Raw genomic sequence first — 21,749 nt, forward strand, 5'->3', positions numbered from 1 at the left:
TGTTTCTTCACGTTGACTAATGAAACGGCACTCGATCAAATACCAAAAGTCTTGATCTCGCTTGTCACATGTATGAAGCCCAAAAGTGGACAAGCCAATTTCCCCATTTCTTGTTACCAGAATTTCAGATTGCTTTTTTTAAAAGCACCACCCGTCTTTCAAAAACGTCAATTTTCTACTAGCAGAAATTTTAATTTTACTTTGGCGACTCTGTCGGTGCCCCAAAAGTGGACAAAAAGTCAAATTTCCCTACTGGAAAAATAATTGGGTTGAACGTTTTGATATGTTTAGACAAAAGTTGTTTCACTTTTGTCTATTGACGCATCGTAGGTGTAGTGGCTAAACTGATTGTCCATTTAACAAACACATGAAGTAGATTTTGGAATGCATTCCGAGAAATGTTTTCATAACTACCGTGCTCAAGACAACAGAATTTATAGCCACTGTTTTATTCAGGAAAATGCACAAAACAAGGGTTAATCAGAGTACATTTCTCTATATATGCTCACATTGGATGCAACTACATAGCGGGGGGGGGGGGGGGGGGGGGGAAGAATCGTCGCACCCCAGTCGGTATGCGTTCTTTCAGCAAAACGAAAACCATTCACACACACCCCTATGTGATCTGTTTTCGTTTTGATGAAAACACTTGGCTTTTTCTGATCCGTGGACAGAAATTTAAAACGGTGCTTGTGTTAAAAAGTCCGTAAATTTAAAAGTACATGAGTGATTTGAATTATTCTTGTACTAAAAGAAAGGTTACGAATTGAGCTTTTTTTATATTTTACTTACCCTGTAAATGTAAGAAACATGACTTACTCAATCAAGTAAACGTGCCATGTTCTGTAACTCTCTGAAAATGCGATTCATTGACTGTCAGACGTACGATCTATGACACTGTATGAATCATGGAATAATTAGCAAACATGGTAAAATGTATCATCTTAGCAAATTCAAGCGTTCATGAACCTCTTGCATTGCGTGCCCGCTCTAAAAACAGGTGTTGTCATTTTTAAATCATTACAAATAAAGTACAACAATACGTCTACTTATTACGGAGAAACAGAGACCTGCCATCAAACATGAACGCTGCAAGAAGTCTACAATTCAGTCCACTTTGGTCCCGACATACTGTTGACAAAAAAACCTGGCAAGCTAAGCTCACGAGAAAGACATTTGGTTCAAACTAAATAAGCCCTCTCGAAAGGATACTTTTTGGGTAATGAATTTTCACAAAAGTTTTGGTGTGGCAAACTTCAATTTTAACATTTAAGCCTAAACAACGAGTGTGGTGCTTTCATGCTGCTGTTCCCCATTGCTCACATTTTAGTTAATATTTTCCACAGAAATTTCCTTTTAAAATAAAACCACCGACTACTGAATCTTCTGACAACTGCTCATTAAAGAGTTAAATCACATGAAAAGAGAAAATTCTACAGATAAGGGATATCAATTTTATTGAGAAATCTGTCTGGGATCAATCAAATGTTGCATATCTGTCTGGTTACATTTTATAATTATTCAGGGTCAACCTTTGGAGAGACAACCATTTCAACATGGATAAACGTTTATTCTTGTGGGAGCCAGGTATTCCTAATTAGGATAATGTCATAATTACAAAATGTTCAGTTAAAAAAAACATGAGGACACATTAAAAACTAGTTCGCGCCGGAAATATTTTTGCGAAAATTTTGATTTTCGAAAAGGGCAGGATATAGCAGTATCGTTTCAGTTTGCAGTAACACCATGTGGTAATAATTACTGTCGCCAAGTAGATATTTAGTTCTGATAGAAACTGGTCCTGTTTATTATCAACTTGCGCTAAGTAGTTTTAGTTCTGATAAGAACTTGTCCTGATTTAAGTTCCAAAAGAACTTGTCTTTAAGTTCTAAAAGATAAAGCAGCCAACTTTTGATATATAGCCAAACGCCACAAATACTGATTCGCAAGAGTCATTTCAACAGCATTTCTACAATATTTCTCACTGCAACCTCATACTTTTCAGCACTCCCGGGTGTACCCAGGGAGCGTAAATTGTACAACAGGTAGTGCACAGTGGCCAAGTTCAAGTACAACACACAGTCTGCCTCCACAGACTTCTCGGACTTTGTGTGTGTACAAACAAATAGGGGATTAGCGTGTTTAGACGTCATCCGGAGGTGAGCCGAGGCATGCTTGACTTTTTAACTTGTCAGCCGTACCTGTTGCCTGTGTGTAGAAACAGCCAGGTTGTGTTAACATGTCATCCAACGCGAACTGGTTTAAAGTGAAAACCACTTCCGTGCATAATACTTAAAACACCAACTGGTCGGCATTAGCCTTTTTGATATGGGGGCACAATAGAAGAGCACGATTTGGTCTGGGTAAGCTCTTCAATATTGGACAAGATTTACCCAAATCAAACAGCACCTATTGTTTCCCAGAAAACGCATCATCCCCTAAGACTACTATACTGCACAAAATGTATTAAACTTATGTCTCTTATCATGTTCAATTGTTATTTTATATAAAAAACAACACTCCTCGGATTATGTTTTCCAAGATTATATAGTTTGACCCTACCCTTACATTGTTTACAAAGGGATAAATTCTGTACTTTTGTTTGCTTTTCAGAAGTTACCTCCATAATAATAGGCAGTGTGAAATATTGGTTTTGCACACAAAGTTGACCCTACACCCATGCCAACTTCTTATACCAAAATGTTTAATGATGCCTTTTTAAGTCACTGTGTAATACTTACACTGGTTGTTAAAATACCTGCTTTCCATGCATGATTGTCTAACTTTAAGAGATAACTGATTCATTTAATCTAAATATAATTCAAATCTATAGCTATTTCAATTCGAAATTAGTTGAAACTGTAAAGTACTTTGGTTGCTATGCGTATAGTACTTTGGTTGCTATGCGTATAGTACTTTGGGTCGCACAAATGAAGATAGCAAAAATAGTGAATACCATATGACTTGCTCTTGGCCAATCAAGATACAGAATCTGTGGGTGAGGTGTTAATATAACTATAGAGTATGCATATAGTGCCATGGATGAACAGTACTCTAAAATAGGCAGAATCCTTGTAGCCACTTATCAATGATTCCAATATATACATGATTTTCACACAAAAGTAGGCTAATGAAAATGAACTAAAAGCACATCTGTTTAGAAGGAGTTTTCCAGGAGCACTAGGTATGCATGCCTTTGGTGAGTTGTGTATGGTTTTGAAAGAGAACCAGTCAAAGTGAAAATTGTTTCCTGTTTATATCTCCACAAGAAAGTTACATAGAACAAAGCTGTACACACTTACACATTTCTCCCATCTGCAAAAGTCATACCATAAGATGATGTATGATGTAAAGATGTAATCAAGTCGGACAGATCAATCCCAAATCTATCACAATTCATCTAGTCTGGAAAAAACTGACTAGATATTCAAACCAACTGGGACAAAGGCATTCCTTTGCCACATTGTTTCATCCGCTGTTACATGTACTTCAAGTGTAACCCCGATTTGTGATTTGATTTGTGATTTGATTTGTGATTTAATGGTGAAGTTGACATGTGATCAACTTGAGATTTGAAATGACTGAGATGACTACAGCTATGCAACTAGAGCTAATGTGCTTCCCAAAGCACGGATATCAGCCTAATTTGCCGTTTTATCGGTTTGTCTGAATAGTGACTCGCACTGACCACAAGGTGATCATTGCTAAATGTGGCTGAGATCGGCAAAAGAATGTACATAAGTCTGTAGAGAGTGTGGCACTGTGTGTGCAATTGTCTGTCAACACAGCTGACCTTGGGCACAAGGACAATATTGGTTTTGCATGCCACATAACATCCACAGTATCGTGCATGGTTTGAAACATTCCCAGAATTCCTATGTTTTTATATTGCTTTTTACATGCGTTTGAAAAATGCAAAACTTGAAATAACTCGACAACTAAATAAGTCAAGAATATGAAATTTGAGAATTAGAGATAAAAAATACACTGAACAGGGCTGCAAAGATTTAAAATGTAAAACAGCTTTTTAATTTTTTAATAAAATGACCCCTACTGACCAATAGGTGACCGCTGGCCAAATTCTGTGAACACCTTTTGTGAGGCTTGGTCTAAAGATACAACTGACCAAGTTTTACATCAATTGGGTCAAGACTGTGGGAGAAGAAGCATTTTGTAAATATTCATTAAATGACCTCTAGTACCCCTTTAATTACCAGTGGCCGGATTTTACGAACATGGCTAGGTAGGGCATGTGACAAGGTTGAATTTGGCCAAGTTTATTTGAAATCGGCTGAATAGTTTAGGAGTTATGGCCATTTTTATATTGGTCACGTGACCGTTTGCCCGAAGAAAGAAAGAAAGAAAGAAATCGGACGATCACAGTATACCAGCGTGCTTCGCACGGCTGATATAATAAATGGTATACAATACAAGCCCGTAGGCCTGAGACATGACGACATCACAATTTGATCAAGTGCACCTTCTTATGGGAACATGTGCATCTCATCCCCACTTGGTTCGTGATGTCGTGAATATCTCAGGCCTATTCCAAAAAGAATGCGTACATACATGCAACTTTTAATGTCTTTGCTGCAGGGCCAAGATGTGCTAAGTCATTGTTCAATACTGGATTTGGATTTTTTTTCACTTATTGTAGACAGTACTGATCCCTGACAAGTGCCATCAGGAGTAGAGGGTTCTATCAGAATCATTGATGAATCAAATCCAACCTGTGGAATTTTGGCACTCAGCCCCAAGAGACTGAGCATAGCTTATGAACACATTACCTCGGGGATCCTCTGCACAAGGATAAAAGACTCATCTGAGCTTTTGTGCAAAATGTACAGAACGATTTGTCTACATGCGTGATATGCCGCGTCTGCGCATAGAACATGTAGAACAATGTGCGCGCCATGATCGCCGACAGCTGGCGTCCTGACAGAAATGTGACCACTGACTGCAGTTGTGAGCTGAGTCCTGTGCACGCGCACGCACGATGCGCAAGTGCCATATCACACCTCTAACCAGAAATTTTGGGAAGTCGTTTACATGTAGCTTGACTAAAGTGTGCATGAGGTATTTTTAGACATCCTTGGGCCCATGTCTAAGCTCTAAAAAATGGATTTGATTCAGTTTGTTGAAACCATTAACCAGGCTGCAGCAGCTTGATTGCATTTGCAAAAAAATGGGACCAGCTGCATCCACAAACACCAAAATCCGGCCTTGGACAAAGACTAAGATGTTCTCAGAGTGGATTCTCTAATTGTAATTTACTTCCCTTTAGTCACCCAAATAAAAGTGTTGCACCTTGCCTCTGGGTTATCCTTGTGCCCTTCAGGTCTGGGACAAACATAGAATTTCTTGCCAAGATTAGGGCCCGGTTTCTTCACTGTTCTTAAGAGACAGGACTCACTGTGTCCCTTACATGTGGGTGCCTGAGGGGGCCCAGAGAGAAGCTGTTTCCAGGCAACAGAGGAATTAGTCTTTCCCCGCTTAGATCCATCTGTCTGAGAGGAAGTCTCCAACATTTCTTGGGACCCACCATTAGCGTTTCCCCTCTCAGCTTTCAAATCCACAGGAGGCATTGATGTTGCTTTGAGCAGCTCTGGCTGTTTAACAACATCAACATCTGTTCTCCCCTTGTTCTCAGAAACATCTTCGGGTGGTCTCTTCTTTTGGAAGAAATTCATGAGACTGCCTTTCTGTAATTCACTAGGATTTGTTTTCAATTTCTTCTGGGACCTCTGACTGCTCGGGTCACTTCCAGTTCTTTTCAATCCCGGTTTGGAGAGATCCAACATTGTGCGTGTTTTATTATCTTTCTGTCTGGGCTCATCTGGTTCTGGTTTGCGAGCGAGAGCCACTTTGCTCGGCGACAGCTTCTGAAAGAAAGACAGCAATTTCTGCTGCTTTCCTGAGAATTCTGGCATGTTGCTGGAACACAGCTCTGGGAGCTTTTTAGAGGGGACCGGCTGACAAGTAACTCTGGCTTTGACAGGACAGTGGTCTGAGCCCTCAACCTCGGGCAGGATATCACAAGAGGCGATCATTTTCTCAAACAGACCCATGTTGGCAAAGATGTAGTCAATTCTTGTGCCGTAGTTCGTTTGCCGGGCACCAGTCATAGTGGACCAGCAAGTGAAAGCCTTTTGTCTGGTGGGATGGAAACGCCTGAAGGTGTCCACAAAGATACCAGATGATGAGTTGCTTGACTTGGGTTGCTCTTTATGGCAGCTGCTTTCATCGTCATTTTTCAGCTTCAAGGATGCCTCAGATTCACTTGCTGGTTTTTCAGGCGTGTCATCGTGAAGGAAAGAAGTGAGCCACTGTCGACTGGGATGTTTTTCAAAATCCTTTAAAAAAACCACCAAAAACTAAAACTAAATAAACAAAATAAATAAATTCATTGGACTTTAAACTGCCAATCCTTAGATTTCGAACAAAACTTTTATTAAGAAGATTTTCTTATTACTAAGACACTTCAAAGATGTACATGTAATAGGCCTATACTTCAATTTCTTTCCATAACATTGAAAAACAAAAAGGTTTGAAAAAAAAATTCCATTCCAAACAGAAGTGTAAATTAGGAAAAGAATTCAGAGAAGTGACTATTTCCCCCAATTTTCACCACATACAGCAGGAAATTGATACAGGCCATCCCATTTTTTGGTTGAACAAAGATTATTGACAGTGAACAATATCTACATTTACTGTAGAATATAGTGGCATAATTAGAGGGATGAATGACAGGAAATTATATCGGAAAATTAGAAAAGAGAAACATCTTTCTCTTTAATTTCTTCAAATAATTCCATAAAATATGGTGCAATAATTCTTCGAAGGAAATTTACCAAAAATACATTTTCCAAAAACTGACGCACATTAGAGGAAATTGTAATAATGCTAAAAGCAGTACTTAGAAACACAGACCAAAAAAGCCATTGCACTTCTTCCTCTTTCGTATCGAGGAAGTCAGCTGGAATGCAAGAATGTTGCTCTGCAATGAAGCTGGGTTATTTAGTTAGTTAGAAAAGCGGAGAGTGTACCGTGTGGTTTACATGAACAACTTTATACTGGTGTTAGTTGCATAATTAATAGAGAATTCTCAGAAATTTCAGCCAATGGTTAATACATTTGGTAACAATTTAACAACTTTGTTCACAGTTAAAAAATTGCCAAAAACACAACCTGTTTAAATAAAAACTTCCACGGTTCGATTCGGTGAAGACGGGATGTGAATTTACATAAATTGTAAACTGCACATAATTACAAATGTATGTTCACCTCACTTATGTATTTTAAAGCCGGCATACAAATTTCTTTTACAGAATTGCAGTGTTTCTGAGATTTTTTCCCACAGCATTACAAATTATTTACATCTGAATTTTCTGTGATGTTGTGAAACTAATGACGTTGAAGATTTTATGATGTCATAGAAGAAACCACAATGTTTTATACAGGCATGCAACTGGGAATTTAGAAAAAACGAGGAAATTCGACTTTGTACAGTGTTTTTGAATTTGCAATGGCATTCATAAGAAATAAAAAAACAAGGAAATCAGCGGATCCGAGGAAAAGTCGCATGCCTGTTTATAAAAAGGAACAGAGGGGAAAATTTGCAATGTTGCAAAAGAAATTCACTAATGTAGTTTCCCTTTGTGGCCTTATCTGGAATTTCAAGGCTACTTTTAGAATTCTATCTTTAAAAGTACACTGTTATTCAAAACGTGTTGCAATATTGTGTATGTTTTTGTTGCTACTTTAACTTCCCTTCTGATTTGCCGCTGGTGTCAATGGCCATGGAACTTATTTGTTTCTGTCAGCTTTTACATGTAAAAAAAACGGTTTAGTACTGCAGAAAAAGAGAGCGTTCTGGAGGGAGTAACAGTGGGGAGGATGGTGGAGGGCTGCCAACTTTTGAAGATCATGAGGGAATTTTTGCACCACATGTTACTCACCGGGCCCGGGTCACAGTTGTCGATGCGTCTATGCGAGGCATTGATGTCGCCCACCACCACAACGTGCCTGGACAGTTGAAATGTGATATGGAAAGTTGAAATGTGATACAATGAACAATAAATCATTCACCATCAGACAGGAATGACTGTGTAATCTTAAACACGTGTGCGTTATACTGTAAGACTGGGAATTTGAAATCATTTGACAGTTCATTGCCACAGCTGTCAGCGTTGTCCCAGCAACACGAACACTTAGATAACTTATACATCTGTACAGTACATGTGTGTTTGTATCAGTAGTCCGTGTGTATTGTTCGTGTTTGTTGTACCATAAGTACTATAAGTACATGTATATAACTAATAAATAATGCATGTGTCTTATAAATATTCATGTTGCCATGGTCTTATCTTTTGTATCTTAGTTATGGTGTTCTTGGTATTCTTTAAAAACTCCTGCCTGTCATGTGACCCGCAGCCCGCGCATTTAAAAAAAGACATACGCCAAAAAGAAAAACGCCGATCGCTATCAAACTGTATGAATATAGCATTTTGCCGACTGCAAACTTGCACAATATCGCCTAGACCACGTCTTGAAACCGGTGATGAACTCCAAGAGTCAAACTGGACTTTGATCTGCCATCAGACCGCAAGTTTAAGGTTTTTATTTCTTTTAAATAAACATGCTTTTGATTGTGTTATTTAGATGGCAGTAATATATTTGGGGCGTTACTTGATATAAGGCGTTTATGTAAATACCCTTAAGACATCGTGTTTCTTAAAGATAAAATGAGAATATAGTTTCTAGATTAATTCTCTGTTTAGTATCTAGCTTAAATTGAGCGTTTATTGCCTTTTATTAGAGTCCTTTAATGGCTCTATGATAATTTGGCGATCATTTAATAGTTTGATCAATTTTGATATAACTATTTTCAATGTTAGGGTGTACACATGTACTTCTTAAATCCGCAATTGTAAATGTTGCAGATGGCAAACTGGCTTAGCTAGAAGCCGTTATTCCAAAAGACCGTCGCTTGAGGCAGACAGGCCCTGCGACAGGCTGACAGCAGCTACCCAGCGTCACCGCCGTCTAGTTGGTCGACCGTGACGCCCGGTTTCTACATCACCCGGCTGCCTACAACAGAGGCTCCGTCGAGGTGGCTGCGCTCCGTCAATCCAGCGGTCCAAATGAGAGAGAGTACTCCACCCATGGCATGCCAACGCAACTTGAGCCGTAAACTATACGGTGGGCCCTAAATATTGAATAATTATTGCCGGCTTAGAGTAGGTTTAATACAATAGTATTAAAGTTAATTTAATTAGGTGATTTAACTATTTGTTCATGTTTGCTTCATTAGGTTCTTCTTAGCGTAGGTTAAACTTCTATTGAGTTAATTTGGTTAATTTAAATAGATTTGGTTGATTATAACTTCTATACTTCAAGCTGTTGACTTTTCTGCATTTAATTCATTGATCCATTTGCTTTACCTAAGGTTAGTTTTATACTCATCTCTGGTATTGATCTACACTATTTATTGGGTTACTATCGCCTCATCCTATAAATAATATTCGTAAGGATTTGTATACATAATATTTGTAAAGATTATTCGTCGCCTATAAATATACAGTTTGTGCATATTAAATAATTTGTAAATATACAGAACGTCTCAGAGGATCATTCTTGGTGTTTGCACGAAGTTGTGGGTGGGAAAACCAGTCTAGAAAATTCCACTGCAGTAATTTCTTGGGGCAGTTGTGACAACAGCACACCACCTGACAAACTCTTCACAAAACTGGTCCATACATTGTAAGGCTACATGTACTCTTGTTAAAGGGAATGTACAACATTTACAAGTTTTGCTGCAATATTCAGAAATAAATGGATTTGGAAGATTAGTATGTTATAGCAAATATTGTTACACTGGCTTGTTTCACGTTTTGGGTTCGTAGATGCTGGAAAAACCAAGAAAACCAATCATATTCTTGTAGTCTGGTTCCCTGACCCTCTTAAGATGAAACGGAGCAATTTACAGACTTTGGGGAATTGTAACATCAGAGAATCCGTCTAGCAGACTTGTACCTCTTCACAGGTGTGCAATCAATTGCAAAGAAAATACACATGAACTAAATATGAAAAATTAGGAGCACTTTTTGAAAAAAGCCAGTTTTCTCCAACGCTGGTTGGCTGACCAACATTGGAAAAATACAATTTTTCTTGAAAATGTCAGCACACCAGGAGCCACAACTTCAACAGGATGTTGTCATTCCCTAACAATCCAGTAAGGTATTTCGTGATAATTTTAATTATTTCGTTTTTTGATGTTTGCAAATGTTGTATATTCCCTTTAACAGAAACACTGTATTTTAGCTTTAAGTATTAAAATACATAAAATGAAATGACAAAATTCGAGGCCACTTAACCCCTACTAGCCTAGAACCTGTGTTCTGTGACAGTACACTGAGGTCAATTTACCTTCCCATCCTCAGACTTTTACTCCATAGAATAGTGCATCAAAATTCCGAACGGGGTCAACCCAATGTTCCCCAATAACTATGTTCCCTAATGCCGACGTTCCCCGAAATCCTTAGGATTAGGCCTAGGGTTAGGGAACATCGGTATTGGGTAACATAGGCATGCACCCATTCCAAACTAGTCTAGAGACTTAGTGTTGTCCACAACCTTATGTACCGAGAAAGATTCCCCTTTCCTTCTCCTACAGGATCTGTCCCCATATAACACACCCACAAGCAATCCTAAAATGTACATGCATGAATTATTCATAACCATGAGAATCCAACGCTCTCATTGGCTAATAAGCCGTGCAGCCATTTGCAACTCCAGCATGGAATCATTCGTTTCTGACCTCATCAGCCAGACATGAAGGAACTCTCTCCATGTTCTCTGATAAGCCTGATGCTTGGCCCAAACCTACATGTAACTGAAGTTAAAATTTCTCTGGTGCGTCCTCTTTTGAGATATAAATATTATTGTGTATTCACTTGTTAATATGTGTGTAACATACATGTATATCCACTGTTCTGATGGCTCTTATTTATTTGCTAACAACTCCCCTGAAGAAATGTTACAGTAATTGGATGGATTCAGAATATGGTTTCTATTACTTTACATTAGGGTGTTGTCCCAAGGGTGGCGTCCCAATTGTGTCGTGAAGAGAATGTGCCATTGACCTACTGCTCAGTGTTTAAGGAGGTTCCTTGAAACAAAGTTCTTTAGGGAATTAGGGATTGTTGTTTTGAACAATGCCGAGATAAATACGCTTTTGACCAGCAAAGGCCAAGACTTCTGTTTGCAAAAATACACATGTATTATCAATTCCAGCAGTTGACATATTGGGACATTTCTTGGAAATCAGCAGCCCTGTCATAATCAGCCAATAAGCTTCAATTCACAACATAAACTTGAACTTCCAAAGTCACTTTTGAGAACCCGATGCAAAAAAAAAATGACTGGGCACAAGGGATTCTGAGTTTGAACAGCTGTGAAATACTGCATGCCAAAAAAAAAAAAAACCCAATAAAAACCTTATGTGAACATTTCTGTCATTTCTCAATTCACAGAGGATACCACATGGAAATGGCCATAGAAAACTGATTGTGAAGAGAATGCCCATTTTGGGGGTTACGCAGGTCATACCTTGTATAAAGAGACGGTGCCGGAGTAAAAACTACATGAGTAACAATATCCAAAATGCAAATCCAAACATCCTGTTTCGTGTCACGTTTTTCGACCTAAACGAAAATCCCTATATTGGCCCATGGGAAGCTGTGAGGAAAATTACCCAGGGGGGGGGGGGGGGGGGGGGGGGAGGGCACAGCATTATTTTCCAGAAAACTACTGCGATCAAAACATCCTGTTTTGGTTGTAAAACATTGCCTGACAAACACTGTAAGTAGAAAAAAAAAGGAAACCCAAATGTCGGGACCATTATTTAGTGTAGTTCCGCATGTAGCACTTTTAAAATCTAGGATATGGAAGCCCAATTCATAAGCTTTGTTTTAGTACAAGAATCATTCAAATCACTCATGTACTTTTCAAGTTATGGCATTTTAAACACAACCACCATGTTAAAGTTCTGTCCACGGATCACAAAAGGTAAGTGTTGTTTCAGCAAAACGAAAACAAATCACAAAGGGATGTGTGTGAATTGTTTTCGTTTTGCTGAAACAACACTTACCTTTCGTGAACCTTTTTTGTGATCCGTGGACAGAACTTTAAAATGGTGGTTGTGTTTAAAATGCCATAACTTGAAAAGTACATGAGTGATTTGAATGAGTCTTGTACTAAAAGAAAGCTAACGAATTGGGCTTTCATATCCTAGATTTTGAAAGTGCTACATGCATAACTTCACTAAAACAATAGTGCCAACATTTTTTTTTTTTTTTTACTCACCCTGTTTTGGAGAACGAAACACATATGAAAACTACCAACTTTTTTTTTGGGGGGGGGGGGAGGGGCCATATAATTTTATTTTTAATTAAATACTAGCATTGTGATCTCAATATTCTGTTTGGTGGCTATTTTAGGTCTTAATTTAATGCAAATCTAAAAGCAGATGGAGCATAGTCAAGTATATAAGGTTCAGAATCAGAAACCTATTTATCTCAAATTTTACATTTTTTAAAAATATTTTTTCCAGTAGATAAGGGCATCCCTTTTTATTTGTTTGGTTCTCATTTCCGACCGACCCTATTTTGGGCTCCCGGCCCAAGGAAAAACAACTTTTTTGTTACCGCCGACACTGTTTTGAACCCCATTAACCCCCCCCCCCAAATAACAAATTAAAAAATATCATGAATACAAAATTCAGGCAATCAGGCTCTATGTTGTTTGAAAAGCTATTGAAAATGGACACCGGATTTTTCGCGGAGTACGCTGTACATTTGTATAGCAACCAGTGGAATCCCAGAAGATGAGAGGATGATGCCTCTCATCATATTAGGTGTCTGTAGTGCACCTTTACTGGTACCTATGTCATGGCTGCCACTACAGCCAAAACATTACACGTTCCTGAGCTGCTTGCTGCAGATATGGTTTTAATCAGTGATCAACTCATGATAAACATGGGCACCTGATCCCATAATCTGGAACCGGTTCCTGACATCAGCAGTCGGGTACTTGGGTAGGCCTATCCGGTTCCGATGCGCACCCGTAGGTAACTCCAAACCACTTATTCCTTTGGCTTAGGGACCATCTCAGACATCCCCAATACTAACCTGCCAGCCTTAACCAAGGCTTCTGCCCTCAACTGAAGCAGGTTGTAGAACTGTAACTTGTAGTCCATACGTTCTTGATTCTCTCGGTCAGCTCGTGGGCAGTACACATTGATCACCACCAGGTCATGTGATATACCGTCCGCATCCCTATGGGTGAAGAAAATGAAAGGACAACCAATCCAGTGTTACAACTCTTGCATGTGGTGTGTCCCATCCAAGGGGCTCTCAAAAGTGGACAAAAAAATGACCTCTGTTCACGCATGGAGCCCATTGCTCAACGCACCTTAAACGTTTTGAGAAAAACCAGAGCATAGTTTCTGTGTCTGATGTCTGTATGATTTTGCTGATGGCAGTTCTACTTTGCATTGCATTTTATCCCAGATTCAATTGTGGACCAGCTAGAAGTGTACTAGCATCCAACTCTAAATTTACTGCTGAATTCAGGGTTAGGTTGGGTTTCCCCCGTCACATATTTTAAAATTGTTTTCTTGCCATTGTTTTTCTTTTAAATAAAATGCTTGTCACAACAATTTCACAGGATGTGTTGTACCCGTCCAGGTTTCATTTGTACTACAAATGAAATTCTGTAATTCTCATCTCATCACTGTAACTCTCATCCACACAAGCGCACTGCACCTCTTTTTGCAACACTAAACACGCCCACGCCCACCGATATTAATAAACTTCATACCGGTATATTCATGTTCAACTTTACTAATAACTGTCTTCCTTGTTCCTTCTCATGCTTCTTTACAACAATTCAAGACACTCATGGGTATTCCACCAGGTCACGAAACCAACATAATTTATGTTTACCTTACACTCGCAGGTCTCACTACATCACTTTGAGATATTATGACCCAAGTCTCGGGAATACTTAGGGTGAAGTCATTTGCACTCAATCGTCCGTAGGCTAATTTAAACATTTCTATAACAGAACTATAATTTCCCATAATGTGACATAGCAACTCCGATTTACTTCAATTTTTTATTTTTCTGTAATTGTATTACCTTCTTTAAATTACAATTACTTTGTTCTTTCTTTGCACAATACTCTGTACTGTCTGTCCGTTTGTGTCTGTCTCTATGTGCTGTCCTTCTTTTTGTTTGCCTGACATGCTTGTGTTGACCAGTATGTTTTTTTGCCCTTATCATCTTTCCTTGTAGTTTTCCCGTATTTTGTAAGGCATTTCTAATGATTTCTTTACACGCTCCCGACTTCTTGAAAATGCCTCCATGCTTACTTATTCCAAATTAAAAATTTTCCGTAAATATATTACTTTTTCTTATTGCTAATTGTATTTTATTTAATTTAATATTAATATGATTGTAACTGTCATGATTTGAAAATATGGTAATAAATGTCTACTTGAATTGATTTGAATTGAAGTAAAATTTTCCTAAAACTTTACAGCAAGTACATTTAGGTACGTTTCCTGCTGAATACATTTTCTTAGTGGCCTTGCAATGACCAAAGCATCAGGGTGTACCAGATTAATGCCTACTGACAGGTGAAAGGACAGGCACATTGTGCAGGGGGGATTATATGACTCATCTATGTATGTTTCACAATATTACAACACAAAGTTTGTGCATTGATACAATTTGTTTTGAAGAGGGAATGATTGTGCAATTGTCAAGGTGAGTTTCAAAAGATTTGTATTCCCAAGAACAGATTTCTGGACCCCAACAAATGCCATAACTTTGAATGATCATCGTCAGACTCTGTTCTTTCATACATCTTCTTTTGACAGCCCATGCTTTGACTACACAAATGTGGTTTTTTTTGTGTCAAAATGTGATGAATTGATTAATAATATCCTTCACAGTTGTCCTAATTCTTCAGAAGTGAGTGTTAGGTGCCAGGCAGTTCATGGTACTAAAGCCTGGCAAACACATTAAGGAATACAAGGGAGTCATTATTTTGTCATACCCATCCATCACTCCACTGAGGAGGAACATGTTTAATGAAATGACCAGTTTCTATGAACTTTATCCAAGTCTGTTTCAATTGTTCCTTTTCTATTCTGACAATAGAGGGCTCCCTAACAAATAACATGCAATTTTGGGGCACTTTGATTGATGATTTTGCGTTTTAGATTTTTCCTGCAGAAATTAGGTTTTCATTGGACAAACAAAATATCTTTTCTTGGTTTTTTTTGGCAAAGTAGAGAGCCAAAAGGTTACATGTTCTTGGGGTTTCCATGAAGTTGGGAAACTTTTGTAAGATCCTGCCATAGTAGATGAAGTATTAATCATAACCACCTGGGCCCTCTTTTAGGAACCATCCTCAATACTGCAAAATCCTCTGAGAGCTATGTAAAAATTGGATTCAGCCTCAATCCTCCAAAATCATCTGTTACGTCTTGAGTTTGTTCTGAGGAGGGGCAACCCTTGCCTCAATCCTTCAAAATCCTCCAGCAATCACTGTGATACATTGAGGCAGTGGAGATGATATCCAGAAGCAGTGCGAATGATACCCAGGACAATGCTGGCCCCCATTATGCATGGCTGAACATAAACAATGCAGGGCACATCCTATGACCTGAATACAATGCATCCTCCAACATCAACTAACCTTTTTTGCCATTCAGACTCAATCCTCCAAAACTGCCTGATTGATTTTGGAGGATGGAGGGTTAGGCCAGGGTTGCATAAATATGTCAGCATATCATCTGACGCACAGGAAGGTGCCATCACAAGATTTTTTTTGCCAGTTTCTGGGGGGGGGGGACCCTGGATATTGTCTGACAGACAACTCACAAGGAACAGCCTACGTATGTATACAAGTAAATATAGAAATATCAATGTTTCTGTAGGCAAACAAGGGTATATTATTCAAGAAAAAAAAAGTCTCCAGCTGGGAAAATACTAGGACAACTAATTGTACATGTACCCTACAGGAATGTGTCAAGTTCCAAAATGAGCATTCTGAGAGGAATATCAATATTCTTAGTTTTGTTACTGGAGTAATCCTCAATGGCATTAGAATGCCAAAGTAAAACAAAACACCCTTCTACTGTCTGGACAGTCACAGACAGTCAAAGAAATTGATCTTTTTCCACTGTCCTGTTTATACACAGGCAAGTCACCAACAGTCAGATCATATTTCTTGGAAGCACTGTGACTAGTCAAATTCCATCAATAAACAAAGCAGGTATTAACTGGTAGGTACAGCTGGCTTATCAATCACCTACTGTCAAGGCAAATCTACCGGTATATTGAGTTACATAAATAGTCACAGCCAGTCAAGCCCGCTTTATGTAGGCAGGGAGCTCTTAACTGTTAAAAAAGTCACTGTCATTGATTATGACTGCTGGGATGGCTATATATAATTTGCCACCCAGAGAGGGAGCTCAGTTCACTTCAGACTGAGTAGATGGTGCTTCGTCACCTCTCTACAAATGCACACCAATAGGCCGAAAACCCATCCGCCGAGCTCATAAATAAAAGTTAGACCCTGAAAATATTCTATATAAGGGAGTTCTGAGAGCTATAAAATTTGGGGAACTGTATATGGCAATGAACCCCTAGCCCAGACTTGGGGCTTGCAATTCTGAGCATATTCGATGCAATTGGGCTCGAAAGTGGTGCAATTTTGCCATGTTGTGAAAGGATTTTTCAAGATTTGGGAAAAAATCAAGACTTTTCCACTTTGGGAAAAAAAGGGGTGGTCTTCTTTGGGTGAGAATTTCTTGAAAAGTCAATGATCAACCCACCAAAAAATTGAAAATAAAATAAAAGATGACATGTTGATCATCATTTTTCTGTGCAGATACCTGTGAGAGTTCTGAGTACTTTTAAAAGAATTTTAAGTATGGGCTACAAATGTAGATCAATGGTGACACAGCATGTGTGCACTGGTTGCCCGTGTATGGCCAGAAGTATGCAAAACTAATTTCACTCTGCATGTGCACAAACCTATCATGTCTTTGCATGCGGGCCAGGTCCTGTCAGCACATGACTCCCTCTCAATGGTCCCTCCAGACTTCCTCTTAGTAACCATTGAGGGGGTAGTTGTGCACAGAGTCTATAGATGTACAATGTGTTTGTCCAACTTTTGATCACTTGCCTGACTGTGTGCTGTGTCATGACAGCTCGACCTTCGCTGTCCAGCAACTGAAGTTCTTCATCCGTGAAGGATGTCTGGTTGCCATAGCAACCAACATCATCGGCCCCTTTAGCGAGCCTTCCTGTAAGGCCCTCTTCAGCCCTTACAGGGGTGGCACAGTCCCGACAGTAGGTGGCTACACCTGCGTATCAGACAAATGGAAGTAACAAGAATTGATTGAAGATCCTATTATTATGAAATGCACATACTGTGGGAAGAGATTACACATCCATCCAAGGGGGATCCTTAGTACAGTCGACTCTCGTTAAAGGGACACTAGGTCCTGGAACAGCCCAATTGGGCTTCAAAACGCGCTATGAATGAGATGATGTTAATTGGAAATAACATTTAAAAGTAGGATATAAACATCAACACAACCATCCTTTCAAAACTGGGCGTTTTTGTGTTTTTCCTGTATTATGCGTGCAAAAACGAATTTCAGGGTCCACTTTTGCTACCCCATAAATTTGAGCTGTTTGGTTGCTAGTTGTGATTTGATTCGTAAAGTGTTCGCCCTTTGCAGACGTTGAAGAAACCCCATTTTTTGCATTGGTGATTGGTCACCGCTGTTCCTGAGACACACAACGTGTGTATCGTGCACTGATAACGACACGAAAAACGTATTCGTACTCCGTCATGTCCGATGTAAACAAGCGGGTTTTTTTTGTCTTTTCTTGGGAACGGTAAGACATTAGGTTGGTTTCCTTTCAACCAGATGTTTGAAATAAGCTAAGTAAACAATCCAAAACATCAAATTTTCGGGGATTTCAGGACCTAGTGCCCCTTTAATACAAACAAATGTTTATTTTCTCAGAACGTTTTTAAGAGGAGTGTTGGTCGCATTCATTGCGCACATAAATGCACAGTCAGGACCAATGCTTTATGTTCACTATAACTAGAGGTTGTATTAACAGAGTTCGTATTAACAAGAGTTTGATAAAGTCTCGCACCGCCACCTCCTGATGAAAGTTGAGCACTACGGAATACGAGACAGCACCTTGGACTGGATCCAGGATTTCCTCCATAAACGATCCCAAGTTGTCCAAGTTGATGGTCAGAAGAGCACCGAATCCCAGGTAACGTCGGGAGTACCACAGGGTAGTGTCTTAGGCCCCTTATTGTTCCTAATTTTCATCAATGACCTACCTGACTGCGTCTCAACTTCCACAACAAGGCTGTTTGCTGACGACTGTATAGTCTACAGACGTATCTCATCCTCTGAAGACACAACCAGCCTTCAAAAAGATCTTGATGCCCTCCAAGATTGGGAGTCCAAGTGGCTGATGAGGTTTAATGTAAAGAAATGCCAAGTCCTTCGAATCACCAACAAATGTAAACCCATCCTTGCATCATACACCATTCATGGACACACCTTAGAAGTATCCAATTCTGTGAAGTACCTTGGAGTTCATCTCGACTCTCATCTCACCTTCAAGACCCATGTGGACACCATCAGCAAGAAAGCCAACCCCACCAGGGCTTTCTTGTCTCGCAACCTCAGACATTGTAGTCGTAAGGTGAAGGAAGCTGCCTACACAACATTTGTAAGACCTATAGTGGAATATGCCAGCTCTACATGGGACACCAACACTGAGCGGAACACTAAGAAGGTGGAACAGGTTCAGTGTAATGCAGCCCGCTTTGTCACAGGGGATTTTGACAGGACAAGCAGTGTCTCTGCTATGCTACAGGATCTCAACTGGCCATCCCTACAGGATCGACGTACTCACAGTCGCCTGGTTATGATGTACAAAATCAACTACAACTTACTTGACATTGATGGGAACCAATATCTTACCCAACACGCTACATCAACCAGAGGCCACAATTCCCGATTCGTCATCCCACACACCAAGTCTTCAGTATACACCAACTCCTTCTTCCCACGCACTATCCGGGACTGGAACAGCCTTGCGGTAGACCCAGCGGAGTACAAGTCCCTCGACGCCTTCAAGCTGGCACTGAAGGATCACCCACTGAAGTAGACAGCACAACCAGCTTTTTTTCTTTTTACTTGCACATCTGTACGTGTACATATTTCTTTGCACTTGTCTGCACTTCTTGCTTAGACCCATGCGCAACACACAGTGCATTTATCCTCATGCATATGAGGCTGCACTATAAGGAAGGAAGGAAGGAAGGAAGTTGACTGTAGCTCAATTCTGAAAGATGCAATCAACTTCTTCTAGGAAAGTGTTTTTGTTTACACATGCACATCCAAATTGGAGCATTGTATACTGTACAATTTGTACATAAGGCAAAATTTTGTTTTGACTGATTTTGGCTGATACCAGTTATCTATAAAGCTTATGCGTAACCCTTCAGTCCCCTCATTCTTTACCAAGTTACAATCATCATGACCGCTTCATTTTGGCCTAAGTTATAATAATGATACATGTACCTGAATATCCAGATCTTTTTCTTGAAAAGCTGAAAAATGAGCTGTAGCCATCTACATTAGCAATGGAGTCATCCAACAGGTCTCCTGCACACAAAAAAGAAACCAAAACGGTCCATCAGCAAAGTAGTTTTGTCAAAAAAGTTACCTGGAGATCTACACTGCATGTATTTGAATGAGATGAAAATTAAACTCTAGCTGAAAGTAAAATAGCCACATACATAATTTTTTTGTTGAAAAAGGACAGGGTTTTGATATTTGAGGAAAATTATGGGGTTTAAAACGATGACGGCGACTATGAAGCAACAAATGTGCACACACTGACAATAAACATGGCGAGAACTGTGTGAGCGTGTGGATTCACACGGTAGGCCTGAAAATTGTAAAATTACTATTAATATCATTATCAAAATCTGGTAAGACTCTAGTCTGAAAATTTGGGACTTTCAATACTGTGTATGAGAGTCCCAAAACTCAAGGTATCCATATTGTGCAAAAGTTTGTGCTGCATAATAAAACCAGTGTGAATCAAATGTGCAAGCTTCTTACTCACTAGTTTCTTCAATAATCCCTGAAACTTTTGCCTCGCAAAGATGCTGTTGTGAGCATTGCCTCACCAAAAATTCAGCTTTTAATTCTAATTTTACAGAGAGTTATCGAAATCCAAAATGTTGATGTGTACTGCCATGCATTGTGCAAAAAGACTCCTCAGCTATAACATTTTCATCGTGTAGATAAAACAGCGCCCTTTTGTTGATCCGAGTAAATTCAGAATGTTTCATTTTTTAACAGAGGGCACTTAAAAAACAAGTAAGCTGCAAGGCACTAAGTGCATCTACCCACAATACCTTGTGAATCACATGCACGTTTCCAGATCGTGGAGAATGACATGGATGGTTTTTGAACTGCCAAAAACCTGCCTTAAAATTGGATTTAACTAAGGTCTCAAATTTCGCAGGTGACATGCATGCAACTATAGCATTTTGTGAATAATTTCTCAACTAAGAGAATGGTTCTGAAAAGAACCAGAGGCTCTGGTTCTTTTCAGAACCATTCTCTTAGTTGAGAAATTATTCGCACATGGTGTTTAGTATCTCCACCATGCAAAGCCTCAAATCTTACTTATAGCATTTTGATGTATGTGTTGTGTGGGCATTAATTAGCCGAATGGTGAGTTAAAAAACGTCAGTAGTAATTTTGCACGTTTTCATGCACTCACGGTCCCAGTCTGGTAAGACTCTACTGTTCAAAATCTTTAAAAAATAGGGTCAATATAATTAAGACTAGAGTAAGACTAAGAGAAGGGAAAGAATGATGCAACCTAACCATGCTGACGCTGCTTTTTTCTTCATAATCATATATCATCTCAATGCAGGTCAGTAATTGCAAACAAAATGATAAGACCATGGAGCTATAAGACAAAAATCTGGGACTTTGAGAAACATTTCCAAATTCCAGTTTTGTTGGGAAATACTTAAAATTTTCTTGACTCTCCACAGACTTTGTAAAATTGTAGTGTACACAACCGCTGTAGTGTCAGCCGCCGTCAGGTTGCAACATTCTTTCCAAACAAAGATTGCCTGCGGTTGCAAATGTCATTTTAGAGCAACAAAATCTTTTTAAGAATAAAGAAAGACTGGGAAGTGGGGTGTCCTAAACTCCACAACCCGCTTCTAAATTCTAATGACACATTTAACATGTTTAATATGAAATGGACCTAAAGTAAAGAGGGCCGGGGCCCCCGCGGCCGCGACCGCGCCCGGTGCGGTCTGGTGGTGTAGCGAAGAAGGCCCAACTTACTGGTAACTTTAGTTTCCTGTAAGCAGACGATGTCTGCATCAAGCGAGTTCAATAGATCTTTGATGGCAACTTTTGATGCCCTGATTCCATTTATATTCCACGTTAAAATATTCATTTCTGACAATCACAACAGAATAAACATCGATGCAAAAATCATTCGTGTTCGCGCGCTACGGAGGCCGCCATATTTTGTAAAGTCCGCCCTCTAGCGGTAAAATAATAATCTTCTACGGGCTACGGCTATGGCCGA

The 21,749-nt window shown here is 39.4% G+C and overlaps 1 protein-coding gene across 2 annotated transcripts; it reads right to left on the reverse strand.

Annotated features, from left to right (window-relative positions):
* Window positions 1-1,440: 1,440 nt before the first annotated feature.
* On the reverse strand, window positions 1,441-21,736 carry LOC119731996 (DNA-(apurinic or apyrimidinic site) endonuclease 2-like). 2 transcript variants are annotated; one of them, XM_038205341.1, is made up of 6 exons: window positions 21,500-21,736; window positions 19,703-19,786; window positions 17,263-17,443; window positions 13,191-13,337; window positions 7,959-8,025; window positions 1,441-6,353 (listed from the first exon to the last, which is right to left on the reverse strand). In XM_038205341.1, the coding sequence occupies exons 1-6, from the start codon at window positions 21,612-21,614 to the stop codon at window positions 5,271-5,273; spliced, it is 1,677 nt and encodes a 558-aa protein (XP_038061269.1). In that variant the 5' UTR covers window positions 21,615-21,736; the 3' UTR covers window positions 1,441-5,270. The 2 variants fall into 2 exon arrangements, with proteins under 2 accessions (XP_038061269.1, XP_038061270.1); XM_038205342.1 differs by lacking the exon at window positions 21,500-21,736 and adding an exon at window positions 21,417-21,471.
* Between the last annotated feature and the right edge of the window lie 13 nt (window positions 21,737-21,749).

This window comes from Patiria miniata, unplaced genomic scaffold (genome assembly GCF_015706575.1).
Source record: "Patiria miniata isolate m_02_andy unplaced genomic scaffold, ASM1570657v1 HiC_scaffold_24, whole genome shotgun sequence".
In the NCBI taxonomy this organism is placed as follows: Eukaryota; Metazoa; Echinodermata; class Asteroidea; order Valvatida; family Asterinidae; genus Patiria; species Patiria miniata.

Bases quoted from the DNA above. Each gene is read 5' to 3' on its own strand.
- LOC119731996 (XM_038205341.1), bottom strand. From the start codon at position 21,614: ATGAATATTTTAACGTGGAATATAAATGGAATCAGGGCATCAAAAGTT. The intron at 13,338-17,262 runs GCAAGTGATCAA...CTTCACCCATAG, and splicing joins ATGACACAGCACACAGTCAG to GGATGCGGACGGTATATCAC. The intron at 8,026-13,190 runs GTTAGTATTGGG...TCAACTGTCCAG, and splicing joins GCCTTGGTTAAGGCTGGCAG to GCACGTTGTGGTGGTGGGCG.